Source organism: Sapajus apella, unplaced genomic scaffold (assembly GCF_009761245.1).
Source record: "Sapajus apella isolate SASKATOON/1434 unplaced genomic scaffold, GSC_monkey_1.0 scaffold48, whole genome shotgun sequence".
In the NCBI taxonomy this organism is placed as follows: Eukaryota; Metazoa; Chordata; class Mammalia; order Primates; family Cebidae; genus Sapajus; species Sapajus apella.
In genome coordinates, this window is record NW_022436988.1 from 17,215,027 (window position 1) to 17,231,269 (window position 16,243).

At 46.5% G+C, this 16,243-nt stretch overlaps 1 protein-coding gene across 1 annotated transcript in view; it reads left to right on the forward strand.

The window, feature by feature from the left end:
- Positions 1–8,718, forward strand: part of NOL11 (nucleolar protein 11) — a 45,878-nt gene extending 37,160 nt beyond the window's left edge. The window contains exon 18 of the mRNA XM_032241956.1: positions 8,322–8,718. Coding sequence (XP_032097847.1) covers positions 8,322–8,387 — 66 coding nt within the window. The 3' untranslated portion in view covers positions 8,388–8,718. The remainder of the gene's footprint in view (positions 1–8,321) is intronic.
- The last annotated feature ends 7,525 nt before the right edge of the window (positions 8,719–16,243 follow it).

The window sequence follows — 16,243 nt, forward strand, 5'->3', positions numbered from 1 at the left end:
GGCAGGAAAATCACTTAAACCCAGGAGGCAGAGGTTGCAGTGAGCTGAGATTGCACCATTTACTGCAGCCTGGGTGACCGAGTGAGACTGTCTCAAAAAAAAAAAAAAAATGGTGATGGTAAAGAAGCCAGCCAAAACCAAGATGGCCACAAGAGTGACCTGTGGTTGTCCTCAGTGCTCATATGCTAATTATAAGATACTGGCATGCTAAAAGACACTCCCACCAGTTCCATGACAGTTTACAAATGCTATGGCAACATGAAGTTACCCTATATGGTCTGCTAAGGGGAGGAACCTTCAGTTCCAAGAATTGCCCACTCCTTTTCCAGAAAACTCATGAATAATCCACCCCTTGTTTAGCATATAATCAAGAAGTAACAATATAAGTAGCTGAGCTGCCCATGCCGCTGCTCTGTCTGTGGAGTAGCCATTCTTTATTCCTTTACTTTCCTAATGAACTTGTTTTCACTTTATGTACTCACCCTGAATTCTTTCTTGGGAGAGATCCAATAATTCTAACCCTATGACCTTTTGTTAGTCTTTACAAATATAGTTTCAATTTTTTTTTTTTTTTTACAGAGTCTTGCTCTGTAGCCCAGATTTTAGTGCAGTGACACAATCTTGGCACACTGCAACCTCCATCTCCTGGGTCTTGGTGCAAGTAATTCCCCTGCCTCAGCCTCCTGAGTAGCTGGGATTACAGGCACACCCCACTATGCCCAGCTAATTTTTCTATTTTTAGTAAACACGGGGTTTCACCATGTTGGCCAGGCTAATCTTGAACTCCTGACCTCATGATCCACCCATCTTGGCCTTCCAAAGGGCTGGTATTACAGGCATGAGCACTGTTCCTGTTCTCAGTTTCAATTTTTGAACAAGGAGGAGATTAGTTCCAGGGAAGGACTATTATGGTCTCTGCCTAAGAATAAGCGAAAGCACCAGCCTGGCCAACATGGCGAAACCTTGTCTCAACTAAGAATACAAAAATTAGCCAGGTGTGGTGGTGGGTACCTGTAATCTCAGCTACACAGCAGGCTGAAGGAGGAGAATTGCTTGAACCTGGGAGGTGGAGGTTGCAGTGAGCTGAGATTACACCACTGCACTCCAGACTGGGTGATAGAGCAAGACTGTGTCTTAAAAAAAAAAAAAAAGGAATGACCAAAAGCAATTTCGTCTGGTAGAAGCAAGATGGAGTCAGTTATGGCAGACTTTGCTTACTACTATAATTTCCACAAAGGCAATTTCAAGATCTATGGTGATTACATTTAATAACAATATATTATATACGTGAAAATTAGAGAATAAATTTTGAGTATTCGGCCACAAAAAAGTATGTGAGGTAATATTTATGTTAATTAGCTTGATTTAGCCATTCCGAAAGGTATACATATATCAAAACATTATGTTGTACAGCAAAAAAAGGAAAAATAAAGTTATTTTACTGGGAAACACATTATGAATATTTTCTCCTTCAATTTAAACAAAAGTTGGCTCATGCCTGTAATCACAGTACTTTGGGATGCCAAGGTTGTTGAAAAACATGCGATTTGAATGAAGAGACCTTCCAAACAAGCTTTGTATGAGCAACATGTCTGTTTATTCACCTAGGTGCAGGTGAGCTAAGGCTGAAAAGGGCATTAGTAAAGGGCAGTGGGATAGGAGTTGGTTTTATAGACTTGGGTAGTTTTTTGGGGGATGGGGTGTTGCAGAGTAAGATTAGTTACAGTGGTGCAGGGTAGGGGACAAGGAGTGTACATGACCACAAGTTCAGTTACAATGGTAGAGTTGGGTGAGAGTTATTTGTATTATCATAAGAACAGTTAAGATGGCAGGGTTGGATGAGGGGCTAGTCTGGGGAAGCTCCGCTGGGTGATTAGGGACAATGGTGAATGCAGGCAGCGGGTGGGAGACTTCAGCCGGGACAAGCAGGACTTCAGATTTTCAGGCTCCAGGCTTGCATATGGAGACCTGACAAAGGTGATAGCAGTAGGAGGAGGACAAATCCTAGGCAGATGGAGGCAGATCCCCAGTGACCCAACCTTCAAGCCATAGACAGCTTAAAGCCTAGCTACAAATCCCAGGTAAGTTCACAGAATGGATTGAGAACCTCTCTTCCTGTGATTGATCTTTCCACACTTTCCTCTGATTGATCCCCACCCTTCACCTATTTTACATGTACCTACCCTTCCCTAATTGGTTTATTACACTGTCCTGCCCACCTTTGAGTGGTACCTTTATTTTAGCCTTTTTTTGCATACCCACAAACCAATCAGCACATACTCCCTATTCTGAGCACATAAATGCCCCAGACCCAGCCACACAGAGAGAGAGACCATCTGACTTCAGTAGGGGACCACCCTCCCATCTCTCTGCTGAGAGCTGTTTCGTCGCTCACTAAAATTCTTCTCTGCCCTCCTCACCCTTTGATCGTCAGCATAACCTCATACTTTTTGGACAGGAGATAAGAACTCGGGACTCACCAAACACAGGTACAAAGAAAGCTATACACCCTCCGCCAGTGGAGGGAAGCTGCCTCGTGTGATGGGAAGCAGCAGTAGGGCTGAGCCAGCCCTGGAGCCATGAGCCAGAATGGGCAACAGGACCGACGGAGCTGTTAACACGCTGTCATCCATCAGGCTGTGGACTAAGGGACTAAAAGAGCTAATTAGCATGCTGTAACACCCCCTCTGGGGCTTCAGGGTCATAGGCACCCCTACCTGAGTGCCACTGTGTTCCCCTCATCTAGATGCCAGAGTCCACCATGGGAGTCACTTGTGACACGCCTGCTCCAGCCACAAGCCCCACACAGACCCCACTCCTCTGCCAGCACTTGGAACGTCTGACCTGACCCCACATACGCTCACTCACACACCCCCTCCTGCCACGGGCTAAGCCGGCAGTAGTGGCGGCCATGGAACCTGCTCTGGAGTGTAAGCCAGGTGCGGCTGGGCAGGCTGAGTAGATGGAGTGTCTTCTGCAGCAAGCTGAGGCCTGAGCAAGGCCCAGGCAGGGGTTTGCCGGCTGGAAATCTTCAGCTGGCAAAGTGACTGAGAAAAATCATGCATGAAAGGTGGGAGGATGTCTTGAGCCCAGGAGTTTGAGACCAGCCTGGGTAACCCCATCTACAAAAAACAAAAAATTAGCTGGTCCTAGTAGTACCTGCCTGTAGTCCCAGCCACTTGGGAGGCTGAGGTGGGAAGATGGCATGAGCCCAGAAATTCCAGGCTGCAGAGAGTAGCATGCCACTGCACTTTAGCCTGGGTGACAGAGTGAGACCCTGTCTCAAAAAAAAAAAAAGAGTTTGACTTCTTGATGTTAAGTGACCTCAGTGAACAGGAGCCTGACTCACTTTGTTGATTTTCTTATTGAAAGGCAAACTTCGTTTTACTTACACACTGTGTGTTACCTGGTTGTTGGGCTGATTGACTGCAGCAGCAATTTCTATTGCTGAAAAGAGATGTGTGGAATGGGACTAGGGGCTCTAAATATAGTCCTCTTCGGATGTCCGTGAATGCTGAGTACTCATTCAAATGCAGAATATTCTGCTTTTTGCTAGAAGCTGAGAAGTAATAGATTTATAGACCTCTTATGCTTGGTCACCCTTGAGGGTGGAAATCACTTTATTATAATGCAAATAATTCAGTACATATTCTCCTGAATTTAAACTCAATCTTCTGGCTAGTGGTCCTTAAATTTTCCTTTCTAGCTCTGACTTCCCCACTAATTTCTAAATTTGAATTTCCATTGCCTGATTAACATTTTTGATTAGATATCTCAAGCTTAATGTACCCAAAATGGAATTCTGGCTTTCCCCTCACCCAACTTCTGTTTTTTTGCTTTTTGTTTTTTGTTTTTTTTGAGATGGAGTCTTGCTCTATCGCCCAGGCTGGAGTGCAGTAATGTGATCTTGGCTCACTGCAACCTGCACTTCCTGGGTTCAAACGATTCTCCTGCCTTATTCTCCTGAGTAGCTGGGATTACAGGTGTGCACCACCATACGCAGCTAATTTTTGTATTTTTGGTAGAGACGGGGTTTCACTATGGTGACCAGGCTGGTCTCAAACTTCCTACCTCAGATGTCAGGAGTTCGAGACTAGCCAAGCCAACATGATGAAACCCCATCTCTACTGAAAATACAAAAATTAGCCAGGTATGGTGGCACATGCCTGTAATCCCAGCTACAAGGGGGCTGATTGTGCTAGCTCATTTCTCCCTTCTTATCATGCCACTAATCTTATTCCCATGATAACCCATTAATCCATTAACTAATGAATGGATTATTCCATTTATGAGGGCAGAGCCCTCTTACAGGCCCACCTCTCAGTACTACCACATTGGAGATTAAATTTCAACATGAATTTTGAAGGGGACAAATATTCAAACCATAGCAACGTGCTCAGTCTCCCAAAGTGGTGGGATGACAGGCATGAGCCCACTGTGCCAGGCCAGTTTTCCTCCACTTTTGTTCCCCTCCTCAATCCCGACTTCCTGGGTACTTGGCATCTTACTTCTGTCACCCCTCATCCATCAGCAAGTCTTGTGCACCTTCCCTGTGATATTTCCAAGGTGCAGCGGGCCTGGTCCAGCCACAAGCCCCACACAGAGCCTGCTCCCTTGCAGGTGCTTGGAACGCCTGGTGCCCCATTCCCTGCTCCATCTCCACTGCAGCCACTAGACCAGGTCGCCAGCATCCCTCCCTCCCCGCTGCAGCAGCCCCCAGCTGATCTACCTGCTTTCCCTCTGGCTTCTCTCCTACCCGAATATTCTTTCCACAGCAGATTATCCTAAAACATAAGTCACATCAGTTCACACGCCTTTTAAAAAGTATCCTCAGAGGCCGGGCGCGGTGGCTCAAGCCTGTAATCCCAGCACTTTGGGAGGCCGAGGCGGGTGGATCACGAGGTCAAGAGATCGAGACCATCCTGGTCAACATGGTGAAACCCCGTCTCTACTAAAAATACAAAAAATTAGCTGGGCATGGTGGCGTGTGCCTGTAATCCCAGCGACTCAGGAGGCTGAGGCAGGAGAATTGCCTGAACCCAGGAGGCGGAGGTTGCAGTGAGCCGAGATCGCGCCATTGCACTCCAGCCTGGGTAACAAGAGTGAAACTCCGTCTCAAAAAAAAAAAAAAAAAAAGTATCCTCAGGCCAAGTGCCTTGGCTCATGCCTGTAATTCCTACACATTAGGAGGCCAAGGCAGGTGGATCATCTGAAGTCAGGAATTCGAGGCCATCCTGGCCAACATGGTGAAAACCCGTCTGTACTAAAAATACAAAAATTAGCTGGGTGTGGTGGTGCCCACCTGTAATCCCAGCTACTCAGGAGGATCACTGTAATCCCAGCACTTTGGGAGGCTAAGGCAGGAGGACTACTTGAGGTCAGAAGTTTATGACCAGCATGGGCAACAGAAGGAGACCCCATCTCTACAAAAAATAAAGAAATAAAAAATAAGGCTGGGCGAGCTGGTTCACACCTGTAATCCCAACACTTTGGAAAGCCACGGCAGACAGATCGCTTGAGGCCAAGAGTTTGAGACCAGCATGGTCAACATGGTGAAACCCTATCTCTACTAAAAATATAAAAAATTAGCTGGGCATGGTGGTGCACACCTGTAGTCCCAGCTGCTTGAGAGGCTGAGGTATGAGAATCACTTGAACCCAGGAGGCGGAAGTTGCAGTCAGCCGAGATTGCACCACTGCACTCCAGCCTGGGTGAGGGAGCAGGACTCTGTCTGAAAAAATAATAATAATAAATTAAATAAATAGCTCTTGTGTATTGATCCATGCTATAACATGGATGAATCTAGAAAACATGACACTGAATGAAAGAAGCCAGTTTAAAAAGGCTGTGTGTTGTGTGATTCCACTTGGGTGAAATGTTCAGAAGAGGCAAATTCATAGAGAAGGAAAGCAGGTTAGGGGCTGACGGGCTGGTGCTGCAGGGGCAGGAGATGGGTGAGGGAGGAATGGGGACTGGCTGCTGAAAGGGTGTGGGGTTTCCTTTTGGGGTGATGAAAAATGTTCCGGAACTGGATAATGATAATTGCACAACACAGTGTACTAAATATCACTGAATCGTGCACATTAAAAGGGCAACTTTTGTTTTGTGAACTTTACCGTATTTCTTTTCTAAAAAATGTTGAATGACTTCTTCTTGTGGTCTTAAAATAGAAGCCAGGGCCGAGCATGGTGGCTTTTGCCTATAATTTGCACTTTGGAAGGCCGAGGTGGGTGGATTGCTTGAGGTCAGGAGTTCAAGACCAACCTGGGAAACATGGTAAAACCCTGTCTCTAGAAAAAATTAGCCAAATGTGGTGGCATGCGCCTGTAGTCTCAGCTACTGGGGAGGCTGAGGTGGGAGGATCACTTGTGCCCAGAGGTGGAGGATGTAGTGAGCCATGATTGCACTGAGGAAAGAGATCCAAGCATTTAAGATCACCTCCCCCTTGACTTCCACGCTGCATTTCAGTAAAAGTAAAACCTGGCCGACCAGCGCCTCCTTAATCACCTTCCTATAGATAGCAGGCATGGTATGGGGGAATCTTTCCGGAAGGCATTGTTTTTACCTAAACAAGATCAAACCCCACCCCACGCCTACTCCATGGACCAAGACCCTTTCACATGTAGTTTCTAAAACTGTAAACCCAAGACCCTTTCACATGTAATTTCTAAGACTGTAAACCCAAGACCCTTTCACGTGTAATATCTAGAGTTGTAAGCCTATATAAAGACAAAGCTTCTCTTTGCTAGGCGAGCTTGGCTGTTAAACAACTATGTCACCCTGCTCCAGGCCGAATAAGTCACCCCTTCCTTGCTAGTTCCTGCTTCAGCACCACTGCACTCAAGCCTGGGCAATAGAGCCAGACCTTGTCTCAAAAAAAACAAATAAATAAATGCAATCCAAATTCCTTACTAAGGCCCACAGAGCACTGCATGATCTCGCCACCCCCCTCCTCTCCTTGTTCTCTGAGCCGTGCTTTACCTGCTCTAAGCTGTTGGGCTCAGAAAGTGATGCACTGAAGCATGGCACTTGGGCATGCTGAGTATTTCAAACTAATGCAGATTGGAGGCAACCTCAGAACCAAGGTCTCTCACCCCTTTCTTCCCTAAAACACAAGAAAGGGATCTCTCTGAATTTCCCTTGTCTGCCTAAAGACACGAAACTGCCTTTGCAAAAATTATGACAGAGAGATAAATCTGACATAGCTGCCTTCATCTTGCTTCTAACCTCACAAGCTAACTGTCTTTGTTCATTCATGGGCATAGGCCAAGCTAACTATGGAAGTTTAGTTTACAATTTAACTTTAAAAGATGATTAACAGGGCCGGGCGCGGTGGCTCAAGCCTGTAATCCCAGCACTTTGGGAGGCCGAGGCGGGTGGATCACGAGGTCAAGAGATCGAGACCATCCTGGTCAACATGGTGAAACCCCGTCTCTACTAAAACTACAAAAAATTAGCTGGGCATGGTGGCGCGTGCCTGTAATCCCAGCTACTCAGGAGGCTGAGGCAGGAGAATTGCCTGAACCCAGGAGGCGGAGGTTGCGGTGAGCCGAGATTGCGCCATTGCACTCCAGCCTGGGTAACAAGAGCGAAACTCCGTCTCTAAAAAAAAAAAAAAAAAGATGATTAACAGTTCCCTCCCAAAACAAACCCCTCTTTGCTCAGGGACTGAAACCACCTGTATAAATCTAACAAGTTGGCCACAAGGTTGGAATTACAGTTCAGGAGTCATGTTGCCAGAGGTGATAAGATTTGTAACCTGCCCGGCACAGTGGCTCACGCCTGTAATCCTAGCACTTTGGGAGGCTGAGGTGGGTGGATCACCTGAGGTCAGGAGTTCAAGACCAGCCTGGCCATCATGGTGAAACCCCATCTTTTAAAAAAAATAAAAATAAAAATAAAAAAATTTAAAAAAAGACTTGTAACCCACCCCCTCAATTGCTCCTGGAGATAACATCATTATGATAAAACCTAAGAGTGGTATTTGAGGTATTTTTCAGAACTTGTATTCTGATGGACCAGTTGGCACCACCTGGACCAGTAACCTATACCAAGAAACTGACTCGACCAGTCCTCCCACCCTGGAACTGCCTCAGGGCAAGAAGACACCTTCCGCCCACTGTGATTTCATCCTAGACCCAACCATTCAGCATTAACTGTTCACTAGCCCCCTGTGCACCAAACGATTCTTGAAAGATCCCAGCCTCTGAATCCTCAGGGACTGAGAATTATCTCTTGTCCTTCCACTCAGCTGCCTTGCAATAATTAATTATTTCTCTGCTGTAACACTCCTGCTGATCTCATTGTATTGGCTTTTCCAGGCAGCAGGCAAGAAGAACCCACTGGGCAATTACAGAGACTTTCTAGAGGGAATAGAATTGTCATGAGTCCCCTCCCCCAGGAGTCTCATCAACAAGAGAACATTAACTGTATCACAGGAGAGACTGAAGGTCGACCCCACACCAAGAGTTCATCACAGACTATCATCTATTCTTCTGAGGGCTGCTGCAAGAGAACTTCTATCATGAGATCTTTCATCTGCGTAACAAGACAACCTCTGCTCACCATGCATTTCCTCTCCTCGCCCTCCCATAACTTGTCACCACAGCTCCCCCAGAAGTCACAGGCCCCTCTATTGCTTTCAGTAGCTCTGGTCTTATATTTTGGGACTCATGTGGACAAGATTGTCATTAAAATGATTTTTCTCCTATTAACATATCCATTGTCAGTTTATTTCATAGACTCAATTTATTTTTATTTTTATGTTTTGAGACGGAGTCTCACTCTGTCACACAGGCTGGAGTGAGGTGTGCAATCTTGGCTCACTGCAAGCTCCACCCCACTGGGTTCAAGCAATTCTTCTGCCTCAGCCTCCCAAGTAGCTGGGATTACAGGCACACGTGACTACAACCAGCTAAGTTTTGTATTTTTAGTAGCGATGGGGGGTTTTGCCACTTTGGAAGGCCAAGGTGGGCAGATCACTTGAGGTCAGGAGTTTGAGACCAGCCTGGCCAACATAGCAAAACCCTATCTATCTCTACTAAAAATACAAAAATTAGCAGGGTGTGGTGGTGCACACCTGTAATCTCAGCACTTCGGGACGCCGAGGCGGGTGGATTACTTGAGGTGAGGAGTTTGAGACCAGCCTGGCCAACAATCCAAAACCCTGTCTCTACTAAAAATACCAAAACTAACTGGTGTGGTGGCATGTGCCTGTAATCCCAGCTACTCAGAAGGTTGAGGCAGGAAAATCACCTGAACCCAGGAGGCAAATGTTTCAGTGAGCTGAGATCCGCCACAGCACTTCAGCCTGGGCAACAGAGGCAGAGACTCCATCTCAAAATAAAATAAATAAATAAATGTCTGTGTGTGTAGAATAAATGAGTGAAGCTTTAAAAATAAAGAATACACAACACTTCCTTTGTACCTTTTTTTTTTTTTTTTGAGATGGCATCTCACTCTGTCATCCAGGCTAGAGTGCAGTGATGTGACCTCAGCTCACTGAAACCTCCACCTCCAGGATTCAAGCAATTCTTCTGCCTCAGCCACCTTAGTAGCTGGGATTACAGGCGTGTGCCACCATACCTGGCTAATTTTTGTATTTTCAGTAGAGATGGGGTTTCATCATGTTGACTAGGCTGGTCTCCAAGTCCTGACTTCAAGTGATCCTCCTGCCTTGACGTCCCACAGTGCTGAGATTACAGGTGTGAGCCACCATGCCCGGCTCCTTTGTAATTTTTAAAGGCAAAAAATTTATATACTACCTATGTAAGAGATCGTAAATCTGCAAGGCATTTTCTGTGTTTGATCAGGAACTGGAGAAAGAGTGTTTGTCAACCAGATGTTGGGCAAGACGTAACTAGTGCTCAAGATCTGGCTTGAAGCCACTGGTAACATACAGAACATGAAACTTGGCCTGCCTCTGAAGAAGCTGCAGCCTTTTCAGTAGCAAGCCTTTTAGCACAAGGCCTAATTCAGAGAATTACAGGTGTTTACAGGCCTCATTTTTTTTTTTTTTTTGAGACGGAGTTTCTCACTTGTCACCCAGGCTAGAGTGCAGTGGCGCAATCTCGGCTCACTGCAACCTCCAGCTCCTGAGTTCAAGTGATTCTCCTGCCTCAGCCTTCAGAGTAGCTGGGATTACAAGTGCCCACCACCACGCCCAGATAATTTATGTGTTTTTTAGTAGAGATGGTGTTTCACCATGTTGGCCAGGCTTGTCTCGAACTCCTGACCTCAGGTGATCTACTAGCCTCGACCTCCCAAAGTGCTGGGACTACAGGTCTGAGCTACCTCGCCCAGTCTACAGGCCTCATTTTTTATTCCTCAGTCAAAATGACATGAGCTTTATTCCATCTTATGAAAAGAGACAGATACAGTGAGATGACCTACTTTCTTAATGAGAAGATTTCAGCAAAGAAATCATTATTCCTTGTTACCAAGTAGACATCTGGGTCTGCCCTGAGCAAGCAGCATTCTAACCTTCTTAGCTTGTTTTTAGATAGTTCTTTAGTTCATCAAGTGACCTTTCATGAATTAGTTCATCTTTTCTTTGAATTTATTTCTGTGGGTAGGTATTACTTTTTTTTTTTTTTTTTTTTTTTGAGGCAGAGTCTTGCTCTGTTGCCCAAGCTGGACTGCAATGGCACCATCTGCTCCGCCTCTCTGGTCAAGTAATTCTCCTGCCTCAGCCTCCCAGTAGCTGGGATTATAGGAACCCACCACCACACCCAGCTAATTTTTTGTATTTTTAGGGGTTTTGCCATGTTGGCCAGGCTGGTCTTGAACTCCTGACCTCAGGTGATCCACCCGCCTCAGCTTCCCAAAGTGCTGGGATTACAGGCGTGAGCCACCACACCCGGCCGGTATTACTGTTTCGTAAAAAATGCTTAGCGGTGGTGTCTTGCTCCATTGTCCAGACTGAATTGCAGTAGTATGATCATAGCTCACTACAGCCTCAAAATCATAGGCTTAAGTGATCCTCCCATCTCAGTCTCCCAAGTATTTAGGACCACAGGTACGCACTGCTATGTCCAGGTTTTATATATATATATATATATTTTTAGAGATGGGGTCTCACTATGTTGTCCAGGATGGTCTTGAACTTTGGCCTCAAGTTATCCTCCCACCTCAGTCTCCCAAGTAGTTAGGACCACAGATGCACACCACCACATGCAGTATTTTTTTTATATGTTTTTTTTTTAAAAAAACAGAATCTCTAGGCCGGGCGCGGTGGCTCAAGTCTGTAATCCCAGCACTTTGGGAGGCCGAGGCGGGTGGATCACGAGGTCAAGAGATCGAGACCATCCTGGTCAACATGGTGAAACCCCGTCTCTACTAAAAATACAAAAAATTAGCTGGGCATGGTGGCACATGTCTGTAATCCCAGCTACTCAGGAGGCTGAGGCAGGAGAATTGCCTGAACCCAGGAGGCAGAGGTTGCGGTGAGCCGAGATCGCGCCATTGCACTCCAGCCTGGGTAACAAGAGCGAAACTCCGTCTCAAAAAAAAACCAGAATCTCACTGTGCTGTCCAGGCTGGTGTTGAGCTTCTGGCCTCTAGTGATCCTCCTACCTTAGCTTCCCAAAGTGCTGGGATTACAGATATTACTATTATTCTCACTTTGCAGATAGGGAAACTGAGGCTCAGAGAGGCCACATGATTTGCCTACAATCACAGAGCAAATTAGCTACAGTACCAGGGCCAAATGTGTTCAAACTCAACTTTGAGCAAGTTGCTTGGCTTCACTAAGCCTCCCTTTCTTTGCTTCCCTCCAACCCTTTCCGCATACCTCAGAAATTACAGTGCAAATGAAATGAAAGAATGCAAGGAAAGTGCCTGGCTCTGGTCATATATCTTAAATCTAGATTTGCTATTGTTGTGATTTTTCCATTTAGTAAAACTCAGCCCTTCCAAGGTGGCCCATAATAGGCTGAGTGAGAACTGACAGCACCTTCTCTCTTGCTCTGAATCCAAGTTTCCTGAAAGGCCAGAAAGCTGAGGGCTGAGATCTCAGGGCCAGAAAATCCATAAATATAGATCTATCCAGCTTTTTCCTCTGTGCTTTTCATACCACACATGTGCTCACACACACAGATGGTTGTGCAATGGAATTTCCAGCTTGGACAGAGGGAAAAGAATGTATATTGGGGCCCACAGTCGCCAGAAAAATAATCTGGCCTGGTTCTATTCCCAGGGCCAGCCGTCCCCCATGTCATCCACACCAGAGTCCACACCCAGTTACCCTCTGACCTACTGCCTGCCCAGCAGCCCCATGGCTCTCCCGGAGCCACCCTCTTTCGGGACAGGGTGTACATTGGCTAGACTCAAGGGGCAGGAGGTGACAGGCCCCAGAGAGGAGAGGAAGGAAAGGAGGCCCTCTCCCTTCCACCCTGCAAGCTAATCCCCTGGACCACAGCACTTCAGCCAAGAAGCTCTGTGCACCACACCCTTACAAAGGGTAGTGGGAAATTCAAGCTGTTCCAGAGATAAAGCAGCCCCCACCCCCGCCGCCTCCCCCCAACCACCGCCAAGTTCTTGTTTACATTATAGGCAAATGCAGATTATCTCTGTTCTCTACTTTGCCTATATGACCATAGCAACCAGGTGTCTTTACACTTTTTGGTTTCTCAAAGCCTCTATCCCTGTAATAAGGAGCAGCTAATCTGGACGCGCTTTCGTGCTCTTAGGCACGCAGAACACCCTTCCCTGTGCCCTGGCTGTTTCCCTCGACAGGAACTGTAGACCCTGCTCTTCCACATAAAATGAGCCCAGTGATTTCATTTTACCTTTTAGAAATCATCACTGAGAGAACTCTATAGAGTTTAGGCCACTTAAAAACTGGTTTATAGGTTTGGCGTGGTGGCTCATGCCTGTAATCCCAGCACTTTGGGAGGCCGAGGCAGGCGGATCACGAGGTCAAGAGATCGAGACCATCCTGGTCAACATGGTGAAACCCTGTCTCTACTAAAAATTCAAAAATTAGCCGGGCGTGGTGGTGCACACCTGTAATCCCAGCTACTTGGGAGGCTGAGGCAGAAGAATTGCTTGAACTGGGAAGCGGAGGTTGCAGTGAGCCGAGATTGTGCCATTGCACTCCAACCTGGGCAACAGAGCAAGACTCTGTCTCAAAAAATTTTTTAAAAATAAAAAACTAAAAAAGAAACCTTTAAAAAAATTATATTGTAAGGATATTTATTAGCATAGGAAAATATACATGATATATTTAATGGAAATAGACTTTAAAATAGTTTATGGATTCTGATACTCTTTATTCAGTGATACTATTTATACATGGAAAAATACTTTTACATTATGATTATTTTTGATAGGTAGCATTATGGGTAATTTTCTTGGTGTTTTCTGTTCCCTAAATGTTAGACACAATCGTTATTTCCTATTGTAATTAAGAGAACAACTATTCCCTGTGTGTGTGTGTGTGTTTTTTTTTTTAAAGAAAGGTGTAAGGGACCAGGTGCGGTGGCTCATACCTATAATCCCAGCACTTTGGGAGGCTGAGGTGGGCGGATCGCCTGAGGTCGGGAGTTCGAGAACAGCCTGATTAATGTAGAGAAACCTCATCTCTGCTAAAAATACAAAATTAGCTGGGCGTACTGCCCATGTCTGTAATCCCAGCTACTGGGGAGGCTTAGGTAGAAGAATCGCTTGAATCCAGGAGGTGGTTGTTGCACTGAGCTGAGATCACACCATTGCACTCCAGCCTGGGCAACAAGAGTGAAACTCTGTCTCAAAAAAAAAAAAAAAAAAAATTAAAAAAGTATAAGCAAGCAGTGCAATTTACAAGAAAAACTATTCTCTTAACATTGGAAACAAAGGAAAATGAGGCAATGTTCCCTTTGGATAACTTATTGTTTACCTTCCACTATTTATTTATTATTTAATTTACTTTTTGAAATGGAGACTCATTCTGTTGCCCAGGCTGGGGAGCAGTTGCACAGTCTCAGCTAACTGCAACTTCTGCCTCAGCCTCCTGAGCAGCTGGAATTACAGACGTGTGCCACCATGCTCAGCTCATTTTTTGTATTTTTAGTAGAGATGGGGTTTTGCCATATTAGCCAGGCTGGTGTCGATCTCCTAACCTCAAGTGATTCACCTGCCTCAGCCTCTCAAAGTACTGGGATTACAGGTGTGAGGCACCACACCCAGCCAGGGAATCACTTGCTCTATGAGGTAGAAGAAAATCTCCTGAATTTGCATCTTTATTTTATTGATAAGTCAGCCAAAGTGTTTTAACCTGGTCTTCACAAAGACTGGGAGACAAGGCCCAGGGTCCAGGTGGACCTGATGGGCTTAATACACTCTGGGCTTTGGAAGGACAAGTGGGCACATCTGAGGAAAACTGTAGGAATCAGGGCCTTGGGAATGTCATCCCTCCTCCCCAAGATAGTTTGCTGAGAAGCCCGTTTCCACACATTTGGACAGTGTGTAGCTAATGCTGGAGGATGGGCTGGCCACACTGACATCTCAGCTTTCCTAAACCCACGGCAGCTCCCAATGGCAACCCGTGGTTTAGGCAGCCCAAGAGGAGTCAGGCATTGGAGAAAAGACCTGTGCCCTATGAGGGTCCCCGTAAGTAGCAAACATTTATAGGATGCCTGGTGTACAAGTAAGGCACGCAGAGCCAAGTTGGAGTTTCGTCTTTGCTGCTAGCTAGCTGCATGATTTGAATGAATGGCTCAAACGTTCCTTTGGTCCCGTGGTCGTCATCACCAGCAAGGCCAGGCTGTCCTCCACAATCTATCTCCAATCCATTTGCTCTTCTCCATCCATCCCCCTTGATATGGTTTGGCTGTGTCTCCACCCAAATCTCATCTTGAATTGTAGCACCTATAAGTTTCACGCGTTGTGGGAGGGCCCCAATGGGAGATAATTGAATCGTGGGGCCGGTTTCCCCCATGCTGTTCTCGTGATAGTGAATAAGTCTCACGAGATTTCATGATTTTATAAGGGGAAACACATTTCACTTGGCTCGCGACCTCTCTCTGCTTGGTGCCCGGTGAGACCTGCCTTTATTCTTCCCTGGTCCTCTGCCATGATTGTGAGGCCTCCCCAGTCACTTGGAACTGTGAGTCCATTAAACCTCTTTTTCTGGCTGGGCGTGGTGGCTCAGCCTGTAATCCCAGGGCTTTGGGAGGCGGAGGCGGACGGGTCACAAGGTCAGGCGTTTGAGACCAGCCTGGCTAACATGTGAAACCCTGTCTCTACTAAAAATACAAAAATTAGCCGGGCGTGGTGGCAGGTGCCTGTAATTCCAGCTATTCCGGAGGCTAAGGCAGGAGAATTGATTGAACCCAGGAGGCAGAAGTTGTAGTGAGCCGAGATTGCTCCATTACACTCTAGCCTGGGCGACAGAGCAAGACTCCCTCTGGGGAGGGGGGCGGGGGGACAAAAAAAACAAAATTATTTTCCTTTATATTACCCAGTCTTGGGTATGTCTTTACCAGCAGCCTGAAAATGGATTAATACACCCCTCATAACCACCTTAATCCAAGCCAATGTGGCCTCTTCTGGACAACTGCAAAGGTATCCATATCAGAATCGGCTTTTAGTACCAGAAAACCCGATTATAGCTGTAAGGGTTATTGTCGAGTTTAAAATGAAGAAACTGAGGCCAGTATAAGAAAATTAAATGCCAGTTTATTCAGCTTCCGGGTGAGGGTCTACGGTCGGGGAAAGGGGGCCAGAGAAGTCCCGCTGACTTCCTGGGGCTTGGGGTTTTTGGGGGTTTTGTGGCTATGAGTAACGAGAAACAGCAGGGCGCTCTGATTGGCTCTGGGGGAGCGGGATTGGGCCGCTATTGGTTGGCGGGTTGGCGGGCGGGTTTTTTGGGGCAAGATTTGGGTTAGGGTTGCATCAGCCGGAATTCCCGACTGGAGGGCTGGGTGCAGAGCTGGGTGCTGAGTGCAGAGCTGGGTGCTGGGTGCACAACTGGGTGCTGAGGAGTGCAGTGCTGGGTGCTGTCCGGGCTCCTGATGAGGCGTCCGGCCTTACAATAGCAGATGAAAGAAGCAAGGCGTTTCCTTACTCATGCGACAATGACCATGGAAAGAGGTAGCCCAGGATAGTTCTGTCTTCCTGCCCCATGATCTGCAACGCCTCATAAGATAGCTACTGACCTCCAGAGATGACATCTGTAACCCAAGCAACAAGAAAACGGAAGGTCAAGGACAAAAGCTTTCTCACTTGGGCTTTGTTCCTTCGTTGGGAGGGGAAACCCTCCCCC